This window comes from Anser anser (assembly GCF_964211835.1).
Source record: "Anser anser genome assembly, chromosome: 4".
In the NCBI taxonomy this organism is placed as follows: domain Eukaryota; kingdom Metazoa; phylum Chordata; class Aves; order Anseriformes; family Anatidae; genus Anser; species Anser anser.
In genome coordinates, this window is record NC_139724.1 from 36190759 (window position 1) to 36207043 (window position 16285).

At 45.1% G+C, this 16285-nt stretch overlaps 1 protein-coding gene across 6 annotated transcripts in view; it reads right to left on the bottom strand.

The window, feature by feature from the left end:
- SMAD1 (SMAD family member 1) overlaps positions 1-16285 on the bottom strand; it is a 103642-nt gene that overhangs the window by 15556 nt on the left and 71801 nt on the right. For 3 of the 6 annotated variants that reach the window (XM_083834699.1, XM_083834694.1, XM_083834697.1), the window contains one exon: positions 11521-12139. In XM_083834699.1, the coding sequence (XP_083690825.1) occupies positions 11521-11920 (400 nt within the window). In that variant the 5' untranslated portion in view covers positions 11921-12139. Of the gene's footprint in view, positions 1-11520; positions 12140-12553; positions 12698-15632; positions 15785-16285 lie in introns of all 6 variants that reach the window. The other 3 variants (XM_083834698.1, XM_083834696.1, XM_083834695.1) reach the window with 2 other exon arrangements.

The following is a 16285-nucleotide window of genomic DNA, read 5'->3' on the forward strand; positions in this document are numbered from 1 at the left end:
AGGTGCTTAATGCCGCCTTTGCCTCAGTCTTTAGCGGCAATACCGGTTGTTCTCCGGACACCCAGTGCCCTGAGCTGGTGGAAGGGGATGGGGAGCTGGATGTGGCCTTCGCTATCCATGAGGAAATGGTTGGCGACCTGCTACGGAGCTTGGATGTGCGCAAGTCGATGGGGCCGGATGGGATCCACCCGAGGGTACTGAGAGAACTGGCGGAGGAGCTGGCCGAGCCGCTTTCCATCATTTATCGGCAGTCCTGGCTATCGGGGGAGGTCCCGGTTGACTGGCGGCTAGCCAATGTGACGCCTATCTATAAGAAGGGCCGCAGGGCAGACCCGGGGAACTATAGGCCTGTCAGTTTGACCTCAGTGCCGGGGAAGCTCATGGAGCAGATTATCTTGAGGGTCATCACGCAGCACTTGCAGGGCAAGCAGGCGATCAGGCCCAGTCAGCATGGGTTTATGAAAGGCAGGTCCTGCTTGACAAACCTGATCTCCTTCTATGACCAAGTGACGCGCTTGGTGGATGAGGGAAAGGCTGTGGACGTGGTCTACCTTGACCTCAGTAAGGCTTTTGACACCGTTCCCCACAACATTCTCCTCAAGAAACTGGCTGCTCGGGGCTTGGACTGGCGTACGCTTCGCTGGGTTAGAAACTGGCTGGATGGCCGGGCCCAGAGAGTTGTGGTGAATGGAGTCAAATCTGGCTGGAGGCCGGTCACTAGTGGAGTCCCCCAGGGCTCGGTACTGGGGCCGGTCCTCTTTAATATCTTTATTGATGATCTGGATGAGGGCGTCCAGTGCACCCTCAGTAAGTTTGCAGATGACACCAAGCTAAGTGCGTGTGTCGATCTGCTCGAGGGCAGGAAGGCTCTGCAGGAGGATCTGCATAGGCTGGAGCGATGGGCTGAGGTCAACTGCATGAAGTTCAACAAGGCCAAGTGCCGGGTCCTGCACCTGGGCTGCAACAACCCCAAGCAGAGCTACAGGCTGGGAGATGAGTGGCTGGAAAGCTGCCTGGCCGAGAAGGACCTGGGAGTATTGGTGGATAGTCGGCTGAATATGAGCCAGCAGTGTGCCCAGGTGGCCAAGAAGGCCAACGGCATCCTGGCCTGTATAAGAAGCAGTGTGGCCAGCAGGTCGAGGGAAGTGATTGTGCCCCTGTACTCGGCTCTGGTGAGGCCGCACCTCGAGTACTGTGTTCAGTTTTGGGCCCCTCGCTACAGGAAGGACATGGACGTGCTCGAGCGAGTCCAGAGAAGGGCGACCAAGCTGGTGAGGGGTCTGGAGAACAAGTCTTACGAGGAGCGGCTGAGGGAGCTGGGCTTGTTCAGCCTGGAGAAGAGGAGGCTCAGGGGCGACCTCATCGCTCTCTACAGTTACCTGAAAGGAGGCTGTAGAGAGGTGGGGGTTGGTCTATTCTCCCACGTGCCTGGTGACAGGACGAGGGGGAATGGGCGAAAGTTGCGACAGGGGAGTTTTAGGTTGGATGTTAGGAAGTACTTCTTTACCGAAAGGGTTATTAAGCATTGGAACGGGCTGCCCAGGGAGGTGGTGGAGTCACCATCCCTGGAGGTCTTTAAAAGACGTTTAGATGTAGAGCTTGGGGATATGGTTTAGTGGAGTACTTAGTGTTAGGTCGGAGGTTGGACTCGATGATCTTGAGGTCTCTTCCAACCTAGAAATATCTGTGAATCTGTGAATCTCAAAGTGTAATGGGGGATGCATACCGTTCCTGTTCCCCTTGCCCTGTGTAAGGCAGTGAGATTCTGGTCATGTCGCAGCCCTCAGCCATATGGAATAACAAATTACTAGGGCTCTGTACGGCAGGGGACGAGGCCGATCTCTGCTGCAGCTGCCAACTCCAGGAAAAGGTATCATTGGAGGGGAAAAAGCATGAGTGAGTTATTCTGTGCTAAGCCAGCACACCTGTTGCTATAAAATAATGAAGTGGTGCACATCTTTGTTGTGGGAATCTCTGCAGGATGCTGCTGTAACAGTTTGCAGACAATTTCCCCCTTTTTTGCTGTCTTTAGTGGAAGGGAAAACAGATACAGAGAAATGAAAGATTGTTTTTTTAAATGATCATTACTCAGTAGGATGCACTCATTTAAAGGAAACACACTACTAAATACACTGTTGTCTTAAAAAGCTACTGTAACAAACCATTTAATGGACTAGAGCCTTAAGTCATCAGACAGCTTGATTTTTGTGCCTTCTCAAACACCAAACTAAAAGGTTTAAGGGGCTAAACTGTGTCTTAATTTCGCTGCAGGTGTGGACCTGGAGGCCAGCATTAATACATGACTACTAGTAGTAACCCTGCTACTAATGGCTGAAGAAGGTAAACCACCCGGCAGTCAAGCTGGGTATGTTTGCAGAACTGTAGCAAAGAAGAGAGCCTGTATCTGTCAACTGAGTATGACAGCCTGGGAATTGGGTAGCTTGTTTTTAAACATGCAAATCATAATCAGAGTATGCCTGCACCAAACAAGTGGAGCTGTATTAAAGAAATTACAGCTACAGGGCAATTTCACCCACAGGGCCATTTCATCTAAGAGCCAAGAATGCCAAAAACATACAAGATAGACCAAAGACAACCTGGCTTTTCAGATAAATGTTTCAACTAACCACACCAAGAAAGAAATGCCTTTATGAAAATGTAATGGTGGCCTTTGAAGAAAGCTACTGATCTCCACTCTTTGTATCTCCAGTATGTCATCGTGTTCCTCAGAAAACTAACAGGTGTGCCTTCCTTAAGATTCTGGTTTTCCTTTCTGTTCTATTTTCACACTCCAGAGATAATGATTTCAGCAAACATAGGAAGTTGCCAGTTTTTGATTACAACCTCTTTTTTAAAGCCTCTCTTAAAAAAAAAAAAAAAAAAAACAACCCCTACTCACCAAAGGACCTGCTGTACTTTCGAAGTAACTTGTTTTCAATTTGGATGGGGTATAGTTATCTTACATAAGACAAGGTGACAGCTAGTTTCTCTCAAGGGTTTATTTTTTTTATTTTTTCCCCTTTGCATGTTACATGAAGATTTGGGTACGGGTATCTCTTTCCACGTCTGGAAATTCAAAGACCAAATACTGGAATAAACCAAGGGGCCATATAAAAGAAAGGAAGCTTTGATCACCCTTTCTTTCCAAAGTTTTCCCACTTTCCCACTCTTTCTGTGGCCTTTACAAAACAAAAGGATGAGCAACTGCTGCTGCACTTTCAACCATTCTGCTCTTAAAAATCATGACAACTTAGTGCATGTATGTTATGTACAAGTGTTTGTGCAGGCTTATACCAAAACATGGCCTTCAACCCTTATGAAGGCCTAAGGGCACTATCATTAGATGGTGCACTTTAATTTCCAAGCATCATATAGCTGTATTTTCATATTGATTTATGCAAAGCCACTCATGTTTTACGGGAAAAATAAAACTGCAGGTTGGGAAGGAGGGAAATCCTCACACAGCAGTTGGTGCTGTCTGGAAATGGGCATGAAAACGTGGGGCTCGGGGAGGAACTTGAGGCTTGTACCCTGAAAAGACAAAGTAGGAAAGGAAGTGGCAGGAAAACAAGGGAAAAAAAAAACACAACAAAACCCCAAAACATAGCAGCGTTAAACTAACAAATTTCAATCCTTCTAAAGACTCTTAGCTTAATTTCCTGCTTTTGACGCCACAGCTGCTGAAATCGGCTGTGGCATCCTGGTGAGCAGCCCAGTCCCACGGTGGGAACAGAGCAGGTACCAGCGCATACCCAGCTGAGCGTGCTTAGCTCTGCTTGCTGTCTCCAGCATTAAAGAGTCATTGAAGCACGCTGACTGAAATGTCTTGCCAAGATCTTGCTTGTAAACAATAAAACACCAAGTAGAAAGAAAAGTTTTAATGTCATTAGGTTTTCTCGTGTTGCCTGAAACAAGACCTGGCGAAATTGAATATTCTCTGACCAGAGGACAAGTTCTCACATACAAAGACACTGACATGTCTACACTTAGGTTCGAGTTTACTCTTGGTTAAAAATAATTAATGCTCTTGTGGCAAACGCAATTCTCCAAGAATCTCACTACTTTATGTTGTTCCAATAGCACCTGGCTGAAGCAAGGCTGTGGTAGCACACCTTTGCTGTACTGTTTTCTCTAAAACAGAAGTGCCAGCCTTTTGGACTTTTGCTCCAAACCTAAATTCTAGTAGCTGCAAGTGAAAAGGCTCAGTAATAGCTGTCCAGCAGTCTGCTCCGGGTGACAGACAGACAAACATTCCAGACCTTCTATTCTGGGAGAAAGCTGAGAGCTGCCTTGTTTTCTCAACTCTTTGCTTTATTTTGCAGTTTCTGTAGACCTCACAGCTTGATTTGTCGTTTTACATAGTTGCAACTGAAGACTGTATTTAAAAACAGAAGGGGGAGAAAAAAAACCCGCAGCTGTCGCTTTATTGACTTTACTTTTACATCAGACATCTGGTCTAAATGCATTTGGCAAGTAATATTAGTACATTTCCTGCATTACAATATTCAGCTAACATTAGATTTTACTTGCGGATGCTCTGATAAGCTAACATTTTGATTAAACTGACATTTGTCAAGGCCAATTTCAGAATTTAGTACTAATTGTATGCACATTAGTGAGGGAGTTCTTGTAAGCTGATTTGGAGGGAGAAGCAGTCCTGATACAGGAGGAAGTTACAGTGTGATAGTGTGTATTAAGTTGGACATTTACACAGACCAGAGTTCAAATTACCTGTACGAAAACCACAGTCACCATCCTACAGAATAGGTTAAAACTTGGAAGTCTGGTCTTCTAAGTCAGAAGAAACATCTGAATCTGGTTAATTAAAAATAAAAGGAAACGAACACGTTCTTGACAAATTCTATCGTTTCATCATGGCTCTGTTCTCTGACATACGGTGAGATTGGACAAAAAACCCTGCAGTTTAGGCCATCCTCTCCTTTTTGTCTCCCTATTTCAGCTCTGGTAGGGAATTTTAGAAGAGAATTCTGCAAAACTGAAGCGAGGAAAGTTTCCCACTACTTGCCAAACAAACTGACAGTTGTTTGCTATTTTGGGGAACCATCCTATAATTGTACCCACCTGTTGTAGCATGCTATTTTTAAAGTTACGCCCAACAGCAGGGTTACACAGCAATAAGGCAAAACTTCCCAGCAATGCTCACGCACCCCCAAGCCTGCAGAGGTGCAGAAACCCTGCTATGGGAATAAAGGAGCAGAATTTTGTAGATTGGTTCTGTGTACGATCTCCTCTTTCCCTGTTTCAAATCAGCTGCTGGCCTCTGTCACTCTGATTTCTTTTCCCTCCGTTTTCTTTTCCACTCCCTCTCTCTTCTCTTTCTCTCCTCCTCCCATTTCATGTATATTCTCCTTCCCCAGCTTCCTCCCCCTCAGACTCCCTACACCAGAGAAGCAGCAACTTCCCCTTCGCGTTCCCAGTGTCCCCGCAGTCCCTCCCCATCCAGCACCATCCTCCAGAAGGCCGGACGGCGGGGGAGCACCGCACGCAGCTGGTCCGCCTGCTCCCTGGAGGCCAGGCCATCAAAGCCTCTCCATCTGGCCGGATGCGAGCCGGAGGCTCTCCTGCCCCCTCTGGTCCTCCCAGGTGCTGGGACCACGCAAACCTCAGGCCCCTGAAAGCCCAGGCAAGCTGCGAGCCGACAGTCCCGCAGGGAATCGCCACTCACCCCCAGTTTTCCCTCCTGGTTCCCCCCGTGGCCCTGTCAGAATTACGGCCCTTGCCTGTTGGACGAGGCCTACGACAAGCTGCACGCGGTGTTTGAACCCTGCTGCTTATCTAAAAAGCGCTCATTTCAGTCATCTGCCAGGTAACAGCTCGGGTATGTTGGTTTTATGCACAGTGATCCTGCCTGGGTGGGTACCGGGGAACGAGATGGGGGTGACTAACAGACCCACTTCATTTTTCTGAAAAGTACCTCCACAGAGAGCACGCACACAAACAAGCACAAGCTAGCACAAGTGCACGCACAACCATACAAATATATACAATCAAACAACTGTATGGTTTCAAATGGCATTCAAAAGCTCCTTTAAACATGTATTATTGTTCATTTACTAAGAACCAGACAGCACCACTGGGTATGGGAGCAGCCAAGGAGCATTTACTTCCAGGACGGCACAAATCTAAACCTGCCTGATCCAGGACTTCCACCATTTCAAGTTCCTTTCTGCAGCTCTGGTGCACACAAGTAGATGTGCAGCCTGATGGAGTCTCACTCAGAGCAAACAGCAGAGAAGATCAAAGGCAAGTATGAAAACAATCAAGTTAAAGTCATAGGCAAGGAGTCCATGCTGGGAGCAAAACCAGCACGACACACCTACTGCTCTTCTCAGAGCCTGGGGACTTGGTCTGTTCTTGTGGCAAAAAGCACCTATATGTTCACGTAAAATGTTTCTTGCCACCGAAGACAAGCTTGTTGAAGCAGACATCCACTTTAAATTCATGTTTATAATGGAAAGGAACATTGTGATCCTTAGGCAAAATTAAAAGCTCAGCCATTCTGACAGCGTATTCATGTCACAAACAAGCAGCTACTGCTCATCGTGCAATTTGGGTGGAAGACGGGCACCATCAGCCCCATAAAAGCCTCCCTGATGTACAGCAGAACACAGTGTGCTCTCCAAAGGAGAAGAGAAGCTGAACAGAGGAAAATCAATCATTTTTTTTTATCCACACTTTGTTGGTAACTATAAAAAGTTGAACCAGGGCAGTTAGTCTATCTCCAAGTGGATGCACTAATTGGTTGATGAATGCAGCCCTGTTATTTTGGAAGACAGATCAACTGGTTCTGGACAGATCAGCTTTGCTACTCCCTGGCATCACATGGTGATGCACAGAGGAGCATCAGTTAACACCTCCAGAAATTAATAGCAAAAAGTAACAACTGCATTTCCCAAGCCAGGTTTAAGCTTGCTCAGATCAATGAAAAGTAGGTTTCTTCTGAGCCTGATCTCTGTAAAGACACCAGTAGATTCTGGACACATGCCATTCGCTCTCAGAAGACAGCATTTAGTTGGATGCATGTATGTACCCTATAGACAAGTACTCTGCACCATCAACCATTTCTACACATGAAGCATAAAGGACAAATCAGCTGTTCTTTTGCCTTCTTTGTAACATATAAACTCAAAGCTTCTTTATCCTAGAAGGATAATGAGCAAGGACACCTAGCAGAGGCCATATAGTATTATTCTGCATCAGATGGAACCCACAACTGGTATCCACCAAGAGTATAAGAAAATGAAATATTCAGCTTCTCCATCTTCCTTCCTTCCCTTTAGCTAAAGCAAAAGAACTGAGCCTCCTCCCCTAATGCTGTGTTAAAGAAATAAATCACACTTCTCTTTAAATAGCAGTGTCAATTTAAGCACCTCTTCATCCTCCCTTCCCCCTATCCCATCCCTGTTTTGCTATTACAGGAAACTGGATCTGGGCTTAAAACAAAAATAATGTTTGTCCAGATTCTAGGTCACATCTTTCACCTGATCCCATTGACATAGCTGAGGACAGCAGCAAGGAACACAGGCCACACATCCACAAAAAAATAAAAGGTATAGAAGAAGAGAAAGAAGTATCTCAGGGGAGACTTTGGAAGGCCATTTCACATGTCCTCCAGCAAGACCAGAGATGTCATTTGTGACATTTTCAGACAGGCATGAGGAACAACACATTTGCTTTTTCCTCTCCCAGTCTCTACCAGTTACTTCTCGTGTCTTGATCAGACTTAAGAATCCCAAACCAGGCAGGAGCTTGGTATCCACATATCTCTAAACCAAAAGCTAAAACTGAGGAGAAAAAGAAGATCCAGCCAAGTAATCACACCAGTTTAGCTGACCGTGCCAGTTTTTAAAAGGCATCAAATTCAGACCCTGCCCTCCTTAATTAAAAGCTCTGCTTTGCCTTGCCAAGGGAGAAATTTGGCAGCCATTAACTGCCCTGCACCAGAAATAATTCTGCACCCAGCAGACCTATGAAACAGCATCAGTGAGCTACCATAACGCTTCTCCAGAAAATATTTCATCCCGGAATGAGATCGTGTTCCCACCTCCTGCAACCAAACAAGTTTTCCACTTTCTCCACTCCTTTCCCACCACCTCTGCTCCTGCCCACAGGTCACCCACAGGGCTGTGTGGGCACGGATGCTCCCGCAGGGGAATCACAGCGCTGTCCCGATGAGCCTGAGCAGTGATGGAGCAGGGGAGGGGAGAACTCTCCTCCATCCCACACTGGCTTTGCCCTCTCCTGACAAGTCCAGAGCACAAAGTAGGTTTCCGTCTGTTTTGGTTTTCGGGTACCGACACCTGCGCAGAGCCTCTGCGACAGGTTGAGTTACTGCCTCACCTCCACGTCACACCAAGTCTCTTGGCAGATACTAGTGGTCAGGGATGCCTGGGAGGCTCTGTGTTTGAAGCTACAGGCAGTTCTCCTCTTCTCAGCCTCCCCTGGACTGCACACAAACAGTTTCTATCCAGCCTAGCTAACAGAAATAAAATCTTGCTTGAATTCAGACTACAGCATGCCAACTCCAGTATTTTCCAAGCTGAAAAGCAAGGATGGAGCAAGGTATCAAGGCAGAAAACCCATGCATCCCTCTGGCACCATGAAAACTGAGAAGCATCCACAAGATTAATTGCTCAGCTGGGAGAACTACACGATTTTAAGTGTCTGAGGATTTACCGTTAATCCGCTCTTCAAAACTTGCACAACACCGAAACAAGTCACACGACGACAAACAGGAAAGTGCACAGACTGCACAGATCCCACCCCACGTACACGCCCTATGCACCAGCTCCCAAGTAGCTGGATCTGCACGAAGCAATTAGGTGTCAACCGTGCTGCCAAGCAGAGCCAGAATTTCACAATGTACTTGCACAGTCTGCACAAACTGCCCATCGGACGCTATCTAAGTTTCCAACTTTGTTTTGTCAAGTACGTTTCCAACCCTCCTGACTGCAATGATAACCTTGGAAACAAACCGTGGTATCTGCTCGAGTCTGTAGACTGTTGGAAATGGTGACTCATGCCTGAATTCCTACTAATCTTCAAGTGTAAGCACTTAGGCAGCAATAATGGTGTTTTAATTTAATGTCCAGGCAAAAGTGGGAAAAAATGGTTAGCAGAATTTGGGAGTGACTGTCAGGAAATGAAGACAAAAGAGGATGCTTGGAGGACACAGAGATCAGGGAAGGGAAAGGAAAAAAGAAGTTGTAACTTACGAAGCACGCATCTCCAGGCCAAAAGGCAGTTCAGTTACCGCCTGTTTCCAGAGGTAAATGCTTTACCACTCATCTCCATGCGATATCCCTCAAAACAAGGCCAGAGCTGTGGTTAACTAATGCAAAACCCTCCTTTACATACCCAGCCAGAGACCTCAGCAAAGACACGGCAGGCTTCACCTCCACTTGTGCACTTGGGACTCTGTGAGAAGTTCCTAAGATGCAACTTCAACATACTTACAAATTTGTACCTCCAAACCACTACTTAAAAGAGCATCTACAGAGAAGTGGAGCTAGCTCCTAGTTACCAGCCATCTCCAGAACATTTCAACTGGTTAGAGCAACACACTGATCTCCTGAAGGACTAAATACTTCTGTCAGCTCCATCAAACTGACTCCAGCACTGGTACTTACAAGAAAACTGCCCAGCTGCCAACTAAGCAAGTGATCAGAAATACCTAGTTTTTCCTGAAGAAAGGCATTCACCAGGCAAAAGGGAAATATTTGATTTCTACCATCTCCAACTTCATTCAAGTTATTGATGTTTGTTTTTCCCCCCAGCAAAAATTCTGTAGCTACAAGCACCTAGAAAAATTTTACCTTATACAAAACCAATTAAAAAGCAATCCAGAATTTTGGCTTACAGGTAGTAACTTTTTGCTGTCTCCCAAGTACAAAATGTGTTAGATGACTTAGCACCCAAACCCCAGCTTTCCAACCACTTAAGCTACTTAGCAGTACTCAGCCAAAATGAGTATTTTAGTTAGACACCTTTTGCAAGTTATACGCTATTTTTATCTTGTGTATCTCATTGAAGTGACAGGGCATTTACAGAAACTTATTTTAAATATGGTATAAGTGATCCAAATGAAAGTGTTCTCAAACTCAGTAATCGTTTCCAAGATTAAAGCAAAATGAGTTGTAACATGTCACTTGAAATTACAGTAACAGCAAGAGCTCAACTGTTGCTCAATGTGACTGAACTAGATGTCTTTCAGGAATCTTAATTCTCAATAGTTTGGAATACTGAACAAAAGCACCTGGTGCAGATGTGTAGAAAGCTAGCAGCACAAGGACGTAATTATTTATTTTACTGTCCTGCTTCTGCCTAACACAGAATTGTTAAGAACTTTCTAAAACTTTTTCCAGGGCAGAAGACTCCTTTGTTTAAGCATTTGCTGCATAAAAACCCCTACTTTATGGGTACCATTCACATGATTTCCAAATTCATACTAACACACCACAGGGAAATATTTAAGACCTAGATATGCACTAAGTGTTGCAGATCCACGACAAACGCAATTTCCATTCACAGGAAAATACTCTTGTGACAACCTTATTTCCACTGTAGTTCTTAAGCTATCCATGCCACTCTGCAGATACAACTTCACAGCTTATAAAATGCCCAACACAGATACACTTCCCAAACCTAAACCAGGAAAGCCCATCACACCTGCAGTGCATTTCTGCACGTGTCCCTGCACCACCTCACAAGTAACCAGAGCCTAGTGCAGATATATTCAAGCACATTTTATCTTAGCCCCAGAAACACCCCCTGATAATAAACTCACATAAGCAAAATTAAGCACGGATTTATTAAAGATGGGCTTGGCCTTTAAAGAGAAGACAGAGAGAATGGGCTGCTCTTTAAATAATAACGAGCAGGGAAGTGGATAACAGGTTAACAACCCCAAGTTGCAGAACATCTGAAAGTAAAACTTCACGCAGAAAATAACCCTTGCTATCGAAGTTTCAAGGTGAAAGGGTATCTTTTGTTGACTAAAATCAGCCTTTTCAGAAGGCCAAAATTACGCAAGATCTTAAAGACAGTATTATCTTCTGGAGGACGAAGAAACAGAAGTGATAGAAGTGAATAATTTGGAAATTGTAAAACCTCGTCAGAATAGTTTTCATGCACAAGCTACGGTAATCATTACATAGCAATGTTTCATATGCATTCTATCTGCATAGTTCAATAAAAAAACAAATGAATTGAGGGATGGTGGCCACCAACAAAACCAGGTGACACCAGACCCAGCAGCTTGAGGCGTATGCTGAGACTATGCCTCCATGCAGTGATGAAATGCATTTACACATGTCAAGTACTCATCCTGTGAAAGGGAGAACTGCTAATTAATGATTACATCCAGATAAATCGCAGAGGAAGAATCTGACGTGTGCAAACAGCCACTTTTGCTTATTTAAGCTGATGAGTCACATGATTAACTGCCATACTTTGCATTGTTTAGATAAGGTGTGAAGCTACAAACAAGGAAGAACCTACCAGGACTCTCTACCCGCTTGTAGTGGTAGGGATTGATGCAAACCTCCTTCTGTTTTGAACCGAAGGGAAACTCGCAGCATTCCAGTGGTTTCAGTTCGTGATGGCTCTGCAGGTCTGGCCAGCGCCACACTCTGCAGTAAATTACATGTGGCAGCCCTTTCCGGTGTGAAACCTGAAGCCTGCCGTCCAAGGAACGAGGAATTGTGACACAGTTGCTGGGCTGACCAGGACAGCTTAACGCTTTCTCCAGCTCTTCCATAGCACCTTTTTTCTTCTTCAGTTTTTTCACTAACGCATCAACAGCTTTCTCTGCCCATTTTTCTTCTTCATCCCCCTGCTTCCATCCCAACAGCCTCTTCACCGCTGGGCTGGTGAAGGAGAATAAGCTTGTCACATTCATGGTGACCCAACTTGGTCACGCTGGACACCACAGACCAAGCAGGACAGACCGTTCTGTTCTTCCACCACCACCACCCAGCAGATTGTATCAGTAGTCAAATGCAGTCTGCCCCAAATAATTCTGGTCCTTTTGCCTTTTCAGTCCTCCCGTCCCAGAACGGCAATGCTGACATTCCCCCGCGATAGACGTGACCTTCTCATTGTGCTAAAGGCTGAGAACCTGCAGGAGAACAGTGGGAGAGGAAAACAGATTTTACTTTTTAAGTTAACCAACAACAGTTAGAAACATTCCCCCCCCACAAGATCTGAGCTACCCAAAACCAAACGAACAACAACAACAAAAAAACAAACAAAAAAACAACCCACCCACCCCCGAAAAAAATCACCACAACACAAAGTGTTGACTGAGAACTGGACTCAAAGAACAGCCTGACACAGACTTGTAAGCAGCAGGGCTTGCTGGTGAAGCTTTCATGTCCCTCTCTGCAAAATAGTCCTGAAAAAATGAGGGGATTGCCCTGGAAAATAGTGAAGCAGCACAGACAAAGTCAAAAATGGTTGGGGGAGTTCGGATGAGGTGGAAGTAATGGACAGGGGTGGAGAAATGAAGAAGGTAGCAGGACAACTCCCCCACCTGCTCAGGTCTCCCACGCAACTTGCTGCATAGCCTCAGTGATTTTTGTGCCATGAAGCAAGGGGGACCACAACTGCATTTGCCAGCTTCCAACAATGCTTCTGCTCAGTGCCCAAACATAGCCTCAGTTAGTGCCGTGAGAAGCTGGATGGAAAAAAACAAAACAAAAAGACATGGCTGTATTCCCATACAGACCAGCCAGAAGGGCGAGGGCTCTGTATTAGGAACACAGCTCCCACCAAATCCAGCCTAAAACAGTCCCTCAACTTTCATCTTTCACTGCTAAGTGTGAAGGGCACACCGCAATCTATCAGCGGTGCCAACCTCAAACAGCAAAACGTCCCAAGGAAGGCGTACAAGAGGAGCAGCGCTTTTTGTTTTGCTTTCAAAGAGCAGCTGGAAGCAATACGCCCCAACAGCACTGTGCCACCCAGCCCTCCGCAAGCGATACTGCTCGAAAACCACTGCACCAGAGTTATGCATATCACAACCTGAGACAAAAAAAACAGTGCAGCTTCACCTCTGAGTTACTTTGATTAACAAACCAAAAAAAAAAAGGAAACTAGAAAGAACCTTGCCCTCACTGATCTCCCGCATGAAAGCAAAGCTCTGTCTTCCCACCCCGCCAAACAGCCCTCAGTTCCTAAGCAGACTGAGATCGGGAACTTACTGCACTGATTACATCCTGACCCCTCCCGCTGCAACGCCAGCCTGCTGTACTCAAGGACACGCGAAGGAGTGGGAAGGAGGAAGGACTGATAAGAGGGCTTCAGATGGCACAGAGGTCCCAAGCTGGGAGCCGTGGAACAGGGACGAAACAATGGGTGAAGGTGGGAGAGGAACTCCACGCAGGCTGGCAGAAGCCCCTGCTCCTGCTGCAGGGTCTGCTGTGAGCAGCAAGTTTCCACATCTGCCCAAGCTGGAAGCAAGCAAAAAGCTTACCTCTGCCAGGGGCAGAAAGGGGGAGAAAAAAATAGGCAAAGAGCACTAAACCATCGGTTTTCAAACACAGCATGAAGACAGACAGGAAACGTATCCTGGAGTGGATACCAACAGGTTGCAGAGGAAGAGGGAAGGGGAAGAGGATACGAATGTTTTTGTTACTATCAGAAAGACCAAAAAAAATAACCCATACACACACAGAATAGAAGGTGTAAGTGCAGCCGCATGAGACAGAATTACTTAGACTAAGAAATGACTGCAGATCTTGAAATTGTAAATGCCATGCCACACTTACCCTCCTGACTGTCATGAATTGGTTTCATAGGTGTGCCACTATACTTGGAGTGCTTTAAGCTGAAAACCATCCACTTGGTTCAAATTAAGTTGTCACTGAAACAATTATCTAATTGCAAAGGTTCAGTTTTATTAGGCTGAAAGCATAAACCATATTTATGTGAATAATGATTATGAACTAACAGAGACCATGTCTACTTGCTCTTCGTACTGGTAACTTGCCATTCCTTTTACGCTAAGACTTCTATCTGAAATAACGTCAATGTGATGCAAGATTTGCATGAGCCTGGGGCAAAGTTAAGAATTTATTTTGTTAGCTGGGCACGTGCCATACTGCTGACTGAACTGAAACTCCATTACTGCCGCTGACTGTACTCCGGGTATATTTAATCCTTACATGCATTCTAAAGTGCACTATTAAAATGTTGTCCTAGCGTAAGAACCTTTTATCAGAAGCCCAGTGTGTATGCTTCAAACGTGCTTGTAAGTATTGAGTTAAGAATAACTCATACATAATCTGTATCTCATTGAATGCGCTGAATATCTTTTCTCCTGCACCTTTCAAACAAAAAATGCTAGTTCCACACACAAGAGGTACAAGGCACAATGGTACACCACAGAGCAATCAAGTCAAGCTTTCTACTTCACATCTGTTAGAATTAAAACAAGAATATTTAAAAGACTTGAGTTGAAGTTTTAGTGAAAAAGAAAGTACAAATTCTAAATCTCAATCCAAACTTCTGTCAACATTGGTAATGAACGCAGACACAGTTCTACCTAGGCACAATCTATTTCCACCAAGATACTTTAAAAATAAATGGCCAAACTACTTCTCCCTCCTCCCCTTCCCAAGTCCTGCCTATTAAAAACTGTATGTTTATACCACTGCCTGGAAATACAACCTGTTTAACACGTGCTAGCACACAAGCTCTGCAAAGCCTAGGACGACATTCAGATGTAGCCAAGAGTACATAGATCATAGGAATAGGCTTTCTGACATTCTTGGCTCAAATCCTGTAACATGCACGTCTCCCATTCCCATAAATACGGTCCAAAACACTCATCATCATAGTCAAAGGTGTTATCTTAACAGCTGGCACCTCTGGAGCAACCACTGTAGTGAGAAATGCCTTGGCAGCACAGGGAGAACGTTAGGCACAGTACTTGTAGATACACTTGAAGGCAACACGAGCCCCATTTTTGCCTGCCACTAACCTCAAGTCCTGGGACTACTGCTGAAGCCCAGCCTGCCCAAAGAACATCCAAGCCCTGATCAAGCCAGAAGACAAAGCAAAGGGATTGGGGGAAGGCAAAAAAGAAAAAGAAAGAAAAGAAAGAAAAGAGAGAAAACCACAGGCTGCTGTATACCACTAACACCGAATTCCAATGGCGGTATTAAACTAAAAAAGGGCCGTGTAGGTGGAGTTTTTCATTTCCAAGAAGTCAAAAGCGTGCCCATAGCGCCAAGCTTTTGCCAGTACATTCCATTTCCCTTTCTGCCACTTTTGGTTTTTGCAATGCATCATTTCCTGTATTACTTTTGCACAGTGGTCTTATCAGCTGGAAGTACAAAATAAAGATTAAACCACGAATCAGCAGATGACACAGCCTGAGTCTTTCTTCCCTAAATACACATGCCCTTCTGGGAAACCAGGAGCTAGCATTTCCAATAGCTGAGTGGCCACCAGCCCTTGAAGGGTACATTTACTCACAAGCTACCAGTGAAATAAAAATATGGTCCAAACAACAGGACACCCTCCAAAAGGCAGCCTGGAATCAGTTTAAAGGAAAGCAAGTTGTTACCCACTTATCAGTCACTCTTTACACATCAAAAACCACGCACTTTTTATTACACGTTCTGTCTGCTGATGGATGAGCTGGAATCAACAAACTTCTTTCAATACCAGCACTGCTTTATTTGTCCTCCTTCACTGCTGCTGTCTTTTGTGTCATCTTTGGACCGACACACTAACCCACATGCAGCTTGTGAGGAGGCTGTAAAACAAAAAAAAAAGAGCATTATACATACAGCTGTTTAGCCAGCCTTGGATTTAAACAAATGTACTTAGGCAAAATGCCTAAAAGTGAAGTTCTGCAGCCCTCAAAGCAGAGACGGTTACCCTGTCAGCAACACGAAGCAGACAGTAAAATACGCAGTGAGACTGTTCTCAAATTCCCACAGGAGATCCCATAGGAAACTGTCCTGCTTTGCATAAATGATTGTTTTTGGTGGGTGGAGAAAGGGTTAGGACAATTAGATGATCCTCGCTGTCAGGGAGGTGAAACAACTCCTAGCCTGAGTTTCAGGCAAACAAGAAGCAGCTCTAACTCTCCTACTAATTTTGTTATTTGTATTACAGGCTTGGTGATGCAGGTAGAAAGGATCCTATTATGTATTTTTAATATATGCCCAGAACAGTTAGACATAAAAAGGGGCGGGAACCACAGGGAAGAGAATCTACGTAATTGTTAACAGAGAAAGCTGTCTATTCTTTG